At 53.8% G+C, this 8,187-nt stretch overlaps 1 protein-coding gene across 1 annotated transcript in view; it reads left to right on the forward strand.

Annotated features, from left to right (window-relative positions):
• Window positions 1-2: 2 nt before the first annotated feature.
• Window positions 3-8,187, forward strand: part of PCDH19 (protocadherin 19) — a gene marked incomplete at its 5' end in the record, with an annotated part of 57,028 nt that continues 48,843 nt past the window's right edge. The window contains 2 exons of the mRNA XM_015625993.1: window positions 3-2,125; window positions 5,089-5,416. Coding sequence (XP_015481479.1) covers window positions 3-2,125; window positions 5,089-5,416 — 2,451 coding nt within the window. The remainder of the gene's footprint in view (window positions 2,126-5,088; window positions 5,417-8,187) is intronic.

Genomic DNA, 8,187 nt, shown 5'->3' on the forward strand with positions numbered 1-8,187 from the left:
CGCTGCTGGGGGCCGCCTTGCTGTGGGCCGGCGCCGGGGCCCTCGTCAACCTCAAGTACTCGGTGGAGGAGGAGCAGCGGGCCGGCACGGTGATCGCCAACGTCGCCAAGGACGCCCGGGACGCCGGTTTCGTGCTGGACCCTCGGCAGCCCGCCGCCTTCCGGGTGGTCTCCAACTCGGCCCCCCACTTGGTGGACATCAGCCCCGGGTCCGGGCTGCTGGTGACCAAGCAGAAGATCGACAGGGACCTGCTGTGCCGACAGAGCCCCAAGTGTGTCATCTCGCTGGAGGTGATGTCCAGCTCCATGGAGATCTGCGTGATCAAGCTGGAGATCAAGGACCTAAACGACAATGCGCCCAGCTTCCCCACCGACCAAATCGAGCTGGAGATCTCGGAGACGGCCAGCCCTGGCACCCGGGTGCCGCTGGAGAGTGCCTATGACCCGGACTCGGGCAGCTTTGGTGTGCAGAGCTATGAGATCACCCCCAATGACCTCTTTGGGCTGGAGACCAAGACGCGGGGTGATGGGTCCCGTTTTGCTGAGCTGGTGGTGGAGAAGAGCCTGGACCGTGAGACCCAGTCCCACTACAGCTACGTGATCACGGCGCTGGATGGTGGCGACCCACCCAACTTTGGCACAGTGGAGCTCAGCATCCGCGTCATCGACTCCAATGACAACAACCCGCTCTTTGAGGAGCCAGCCTACACCGTCAGCGTGCCTGAAAACGCCCCACCGGGGACGCCAGTCATCCGCCTCAATGCCTCTGACCCGGACGAGGGCACCAACGGCCAGGTCCTCTACTCTTTCCACAGCTACGTCTCTGAGCGGGCTCGGGAGCTCTTCCAAATCGACCCCCAGAGTGGCCTCATCACGGTGAGCGGTGCCATCGACTATGAGGAGGGTCACGTCTACGAGCTGGACGTGCAGGCCAAGGACTTGGGGCCTAACTCCATCCCTGCCCATTGCAAAGTGACCATCAGTGTCCAGGATGCCAACGACAACCCGCCCCTCATCAACCTGCTCTCTGTCAACAGTGAGCTGGTGGAGGTGAGCGAGAATGCCCCACCGGGGTACGTCATCGCCCTGGTGCGCGTCTCGGATCGCGACTCCGGGGCCAACGGGCGCGTGCAGTGCAAGCTCCTGGGCAATGTGCCTTTTCGACTCCAGGAGTACGAGAGCTTCTCCACCATCCTGGTGGATGGGCGGCTGGACCGGGAGCAGAGGGACCAGTACAACCTCACCATCCAGGCTAGGGATAATGGCATCCCTTCCCTGCAGGCCACCAAATCCTTCACTGTCAAGATCACCGATGAGAATGACAACCATCCCCACTTCTCCAAGCCCTATTACCAAGTCATCGTGCAGGAGAACAACACCCCGGGGGCCTACCTCCTGTCTGTCTCGGCCAGAGACCCCGACCTGGGCCTCAATGGCAGCGTGTCCTACCAGATCGTGCCCTCCCAAGTCAGGGACATGCCTGTTTTCACCTATGTCTCCATCAACCCCAACTCTGGAGATATCTATGCTTTGAGGTCCTTCAATCATGAACAGACCAAGGCCTTTGAGTTCAAGGTCTTGGCGAAAGATGGGGGTAATCCCTCTCTTCAGAGCAATGCCACTGTCAGGGTGATTGTCCTGGATGTGAATGACAACACACCCGTGATCACGGCCCCGCCGCTGGTCAACGGGACGGCGGAGGTGTACATCCCCAGGAACGCGGGGGTTGGCTACTTGGTGACAGTGGTCAAGGCAGATGACTATGATGAGGGTGAAAATGGCAGACTTTCCTATGAAATGGTGGAAGGAGACAGAGGATTTTTTGAGATCGACCAGGTGAATGGAGAGATTAGGACCACCAGAGCCTTTGGGGAGAACGCCAAAACAGCCTATGAGCTCATCGTGGTGGCTCATGACCATGGGAAAACATCTCTCTCTGCTTCTGCCTTGATTTTGATATACCTGTCTCCTGCCCTGGATGCCCAGGAGTCCATAGGATCTGTTAACCTCTCCTTGATTTTCATTATTGCCCTGGGGTCTATTGCAGCCATTCTTTTTGTCACCATGATCTTTGTGGCAGTCAAGTGCAAAAGGGATAACAAGGAAATCAGGACCTACAACTGCAGGTAAAAGATACCTTTGTTTACGTGCACCTGCGGGGCTGCTTTGATTTTTGCCATCTCAGTTACTTTTGCGTTTGGGGGTGGTGAAGAGGGGTGGATGGATTTGCCTTAGGAACAAAAGTGAGGTTCCTGTCCCCGTAAGAAAATTTCTTGCTAAGCTTTAAGAAATTGTTCTCCGCGAGGAGAGCGGAGTAACGAATCGACTTAATTGTGCGGCTCGACAATCTGTTGCAGCATCCCCGATTTTCCGTGCTCCATCACAAAACGCGGAGAAGGCTTTAACAGGGGCACGGCCGGTGCCCGTGGGCAGCCCCCCGTCCCCGGCACAGCTCGCCGGGCTGGCGAGGGGGGGAGAGCCCCCCGGCCACCGCAGCATCCCCGCAGCAGCCGGTGCGAGCATCCCTGAGGCCGGCTGGCCGTTCAAAGGAGCTATTGTGTGCCCGCTGCGGCTCCTCGGCACGGCCAGCCCGGGGCCAGCGCGGAGAGCGGCGGCAGAGCCCCCCCGGCCGCCCCCCAGCGCAGCTCCGGAGGCAGGCAGAGCTGCCCGGGCTGCCGGGGATGCTGCCGGGGAGGGTTTCTGCGGCTCCGTGCCGTTTTGCCCTGGCTGGATGAGTGCTCCGGGCTCCGAAATGCCGGAGGGGAGGTCAGCCCCGCGCCTGGAGCGGCTGAAAGGCTGATAGGGGAAATCCAGTCCCCCTGAATATGTAACAGCCCGGCGATTATTGTCTCTCTTTTACTATTCTCTGTGTTACACAAGTTAGGAGACAAATGCTAACCACACATGAATATCAATCAGATGCCATAAAAGAGCAGCTGCAATGCCTCATAAATGGTTTAATCCTGTTACTAGTGAAATAGCCATGACTTCTCCATTCCTTCGGCACCGAGTCGTTTCAGAGAGGAGGGATGGAAATTAATTTTGCTCTACCTTGGAAACGCACGCTCGCCCCTGGCAATTCAGCGGCGCGGGGGGATGTGCGGGCTTTAAAGTTTTATTTACGCAGAAATAATGCCGGAGAGTCGGGGCATTGTACCCCGTTTTCACAGCGGAAAGTGCGTATATAAGCCTTTTTGCTCGATGGGGGAAAAATCATCTGCAAATAAAGGTCGGTCTGTGCTGTATTATGGGATGTCTAGCTTCAAGTGAAAGCTCACAGACCAGATTTCTTGCCAGCTCGGCCCATTAAAGGAGGATAGGACCTGAATGGATAAAAATCATGTTGTGGTGGTGCCCCTAACAGCTTCTCACATACGTATAAGCCCTGGGTTTACAGTGACGGCTTAGGGATTAATGAAGTGCGCTTTAATTAAATAATTGGTCAATAGAGAAAGGACAGCAAAATGAATGCCTGCAGGAAATAATTGGGCTCTCGCATTGCCAAACTTAAACATTTAGGTAAACAAAACAATTAAAGCTTCATCAAGCGTTGTTAGACGAGTCAGCAGCATATAGATTGTTGGCACAACAGAGATGCCTGCCTTCCTGTGATTTATTTGCACGCTCAGGGGGGTGCTGGGGCTGTTATCAGTGTGTGTCTGAGCAGGAGTCAGCTGCAGAGGTGGGGAAGCACCAGGCAGGCTCAGCAGCAGCAGTGACCATGGGGCATCCTCTCCCCACGCCTCCAGGCTTTGCAGTGCCTTGTTTTAGAGATTCCTCACAAGAGCTGCTGGAGAGTCTTCAAAAAAACGTGTTAATTTATGAGGCACATATGAGGGCTGTTGGACTTCGTGGCGTTTTCCTGCTCAGGCGATTAGCTTTCTGGAACAAGAATATTTGTCCAAGATTTGCCTTTCCAGATAAACTGCATTATTTATTCATCCCATTATTTTTGCTGCAGCTATTGGATTTTATTTTTTTTTTTTTTTTTTTTTTATTTTTGGATTTTATTTTTTTATCATAACAAGAAGAGGAGCAAAATCCTGACTTTCAAATGTGTATTTCTGACTGTGCATAGCATTTGATGTGCTTCCCTGGGAAACACCGACTTGCCCAGTGCTGTGCATGTACAGATCCGTGGAAGGGACTCTTGTGGTGCTCAGTGTGGGAAGATGAGCCACAGTCACTCTGAGCTGAGCAGACCCAACTAATGCGAGGTGCAGATAATTTGTTGTTATTTGCTTGGGTGGTGTTTTGCAGTAACTTTTTTCCTCTGGTGTTTTGCAGAAGGCAAACAAGGCGCTTCATCAGTTGATTCTTTTGGCAGGTGGGAAGCAAAGAGGGAAGGAAAGGCAGAGAAAAACAAGCTTGCAGTAAAATAAAAAGGTCAAAAAGGATCATTTTTCTGTGCAAAACACACGGTTGTTGTTCTCTGATTTCTAGAAGGTGAAAGCATTTCCCGGCAGAAGGGGATGTGCGTGTCAGGGCGAGGGAGGAATGGAATTGAATTGGAGAAGAGATCAGGTATGATCAGGAGACAGTCAAAACAGCAGCAATTTAGATAAAGCATTAATAAACAAACAGCCTTTGGAGTGTGAGAGAATTGAGCTTGCCAGCTAGGACTGCTTCTGGGGCTGCTTTATTTACTGCTATGGAAAATGAACTGGGGAAAAAAAACCTGCTATTCGTTTTGAATTTTCTTTATGGAGACCAAATTAAATCACTTTTAAAATCCTTATTACGCATGGAAATGAATGCAGGTCCCCTTTTCAGTTCACGGATTTTAACATCTCCATTTACTCTTCTGCAGACTGGACTTTACTTGTACTAACTAAATATCAGCAATTACATACACTAGATCAAAACAGAAGCATTCTTCCTTGCCATTTTTTTTATATATTTGACCCAAAAACATTTTGCATATGAGAATAAGCTAAAGACGGTGTCGTGCCACCAGACCCAAACCGTGACGTAACGTGGATGACTAAGAAGCCCACATGGAGATGGGGGCCAAGCCCTCTGGGTTTCTGTTTTTAGCGGGGCAGGGTTTAGGATGCTCTCAGCTTCTCATTTTCCCTCTGTCCCCCAGAATCGCGGAGTACTCCTACGGGCATCAGAAGAAATCGAGCAAGAAGAAGAAAATCAGCAAGAATGACATCCGCCTGGTGCCGCGGGACGTGGAGGAGACGGATAAAATGAACGTTGTGAGCTGCTCCTCTCTCACTTCCTCCCTCAACTACTTCGACTACCACCAGCAGACCCTGCCGCTGGGCTGCCGCCGCTCCGAGAGCACCTTCCTCAACGTGGAGAGCCAGAACAACAGGAACGCGGGCTCCAACCACATCTACCACCACACCTTCACCGGGCAGAGCCCCCAGCAGCCCGACCTCATCATCAACGGCATGCCGCTGCCCGAGGTGAGCGCGGGCAGGAGCCCCGCACCGCGCCTCTGTGGGTGCTGCCACTGAGCACGCTGCCACTGCTGGCCTCTGGCTGCTGGACAGAGCACACTTGGGAGGTTTCTGGGTGTGTGACACCCCGGGGGAGGCAGGGATGGAGGATGGACAGGGGGAGCAGCCGGTGCTCGCCTGGGGGTGCTGGGGCAGCCCTGATGCGTGGCCGTGGGTGGATGTGTCACCCCCAGGCACTGCAGAGACCCTCGGAAGTGGCCAGGTGGGGATGGGCCAGGCCAGGCTGTCTCCACACGCCCAGGAGGCTGGAGGTGGCTGCTTTGCAGGTGTGTTCTGGCTGTGGCCATGCTCAAGGAGGAGACACTTGCCTTCACAGAAGTTTTTTTCAAAGGCTGTTGAAAGGGATGTTGGTGGCTGCTCCTCTGGAGGCAGCTGGCTGTGCTGGGTGCCCCCTTGTGACCTGCTGCACACCTGGCACAGTGCTGTCCCTTCACTGTGCAGGACCCTGGCTGGCATGGGAGGGATGTGTGGGACCTGCTGAAGGCAGGGAAAGGGACTGCTCTGATCCACACCATCCTCATCAGTTTCTTCTAATTCTTTGGCTTTCCTGTACATCACAGGCATCATTTAATGTTGCTTGTTTGTCTCTCTTTGAATTATTGTTTGGTTTTAAGCAAAACAATCAAAGGTTTGTCATGTTTCATGCTTTGAACAGAATAACAAAGCTGAAAAAGCAGCTGAAATATTTATGGCTCACTCTGTTTTGTGTTCAGGATGGTGGTGTAAATGCAAAATGCTGCTGCTGAAGGCAGTGGAGCTGCTTCAGATTCATCCTGGTCCTGCAGAGAGCCGAGCCTGGCCCTCTGCAGGGCTGCTGCCGGGGGCCTGGTCCTGCTGTGGTGGTATTGGCAGAGTGCTTACTGAACCCTGGTGTTTGACTTCCACCGAAGCAGAACCAGCTCTGAGAGGTTGTGTACCAGTGTTGGCCCATCCCAGTGACCATTGCTGTTGGCATGCTGGTCCCTGGGGAATTCCTGTCTTCCTGGAGTGGTCTTTTGGAGAGGATTCTGGAGAGCATCTCTGGCTGGTGCATCTATGGGCACTGGAGCAGTGGAGCATCCTGTCAGCCTGTGATTCACAGCCACCAGTCACAAAATCCATCACATGCTGGCACTATCCAGAAGTGCATGCTGGCACTGGGAGGTCTCAGGTGCCAGGGAGGATGGAGGGACCATCAGGAGCATCATAACTCAGCTGGTAACAGGCAGCTGCATGCACAAGGCAGTGCTGCCTGTGCTTCTCTTTGGTACAGCAGCTGGGCTGGGGTCTCATGCAATGTGTCCTCCAGAGATTTCCCTGCCTTGTTCACCCTCCTGTGAGGGAGGCGGGATGCTTGTTCCCGTGGCTCCAGCTCGCCCCGTTTTCCCATCCCTTGTGCAGGTGAGATGCACTGTGAGGAGCTGCTGGCTTGCCTGGAGAAGGCAGTTTGTGTGTTGTAATGAGTGGCCAAGTGGCAGTGGCACGTTTTCCCCAGGCAGCTCACCAGTGCCACGAGGGATGTGCCAGGGAAACACGTCCTGGTGGGATCTGCTCGCTCTCCAGAGATGCTTTTGGGCAAAAGGGCAGGATCAGGATATGGTGTGGAGAAATCCCAACTGAAAGCCGTTTGAAGTTTAGTTCAGGGTGGGAATGTCAATGTTTTTTGGCAGAACTCCAGTGTTAAGCTTCCAGCTGTTGCAGGTGAAGCTGTCTTGCTGGTGGTGTGGGTTCTATTGGCATTTAAAAATCCCTGTGCCCCCTGTGGGTGAGGCTGTTCATTGGTGCTGGAGTGACAGCCCTGTCCTGGCACACAGGGTGACAGGAACTCCACAGAAGTTGTTTCCTGGGAGGAGCAGGGTAGCCCTGAGTCCCTGCAGCCGGTCACTGCTGGAGCAGGCGCTGTGGAGTGATGCTGTGGCTGTGCAGGGTGCTACTGGCACAGCCCTGGGTGCTGAGGATTTCATAAACAGTCCCTGCCCAGAGTTTACAGAGCCAAACCATTCCCTGCAGTGCTTCCAGTGCTACTTTGTCTGGGCTGGTTTGAATCGCTTCCAGCGATGAGGCCGCCGTTGTTTCCCCTGGGAGGCTTTATGAGGTGTCAGCATCGGGGAGATATCATTGCTGCTCCACCCAGGAGTGACTTTTCCTGATGGGAAGGCAAAGCATGGGTTGGTAGCAGCTAAAATACGAGGTAAACACGTCTCTGGCAGTGTCACTTGGCATGTGATGGCTGTGGCTGGGGGTGATTGCCTCTGCAGACAGACACAGGCTGCCCCAGCAGCAGAGGGTTTGTGATGTAGCTGGTCTTTAACGTGAGCCTCATTTACTTTAACAGTCAGGAGCCTTGAAATAAAAGTCCCCAAGGATGCCTTGTTTGTGGAGCTTCAGGAAATGTTTCTTCTAATGCGGTGGCAGGTCTCGGGGCTGGGAATAATTGGGTTTGGTGGTGCTTCTCATCTTTCCCTGGTGATCTGGAAAGGATTAAAGGGTGGTGTCTGTGGGGGCTGCAGCCCTGCTCTGAGGGTGCAAAAGAAGTTTGAGACCACCCTTGTAAAGCTTTTCCCTTTGGGTGGGGCTGGGATTGGCTGTCAGCTCTGCTTGTGCCAGGGTACGGCTGCCAAGAGAGCATGGGGAGACGGTGGGGATGTCCTGGGCTGTTGTGACCCTGCAGTGATGTCCTGGGTGATGTTGTGACCCTGCAGTGATGTCCTGGGCTGTTGTGACCCTGCAGTGATGTC

This window comes from Parus major, chromosome 4A (assembly GCF_001522545.3).
Source record: "Parus major isolate Abel chromosome 4A, Parus_major1.1, whole genome shotgun sequence".
Classification (NCBI taxonomy): Eukaryota; Metazoa; Chordata; class Aves; order Passeriformes; family Paridae; genus Parus; species Parus major.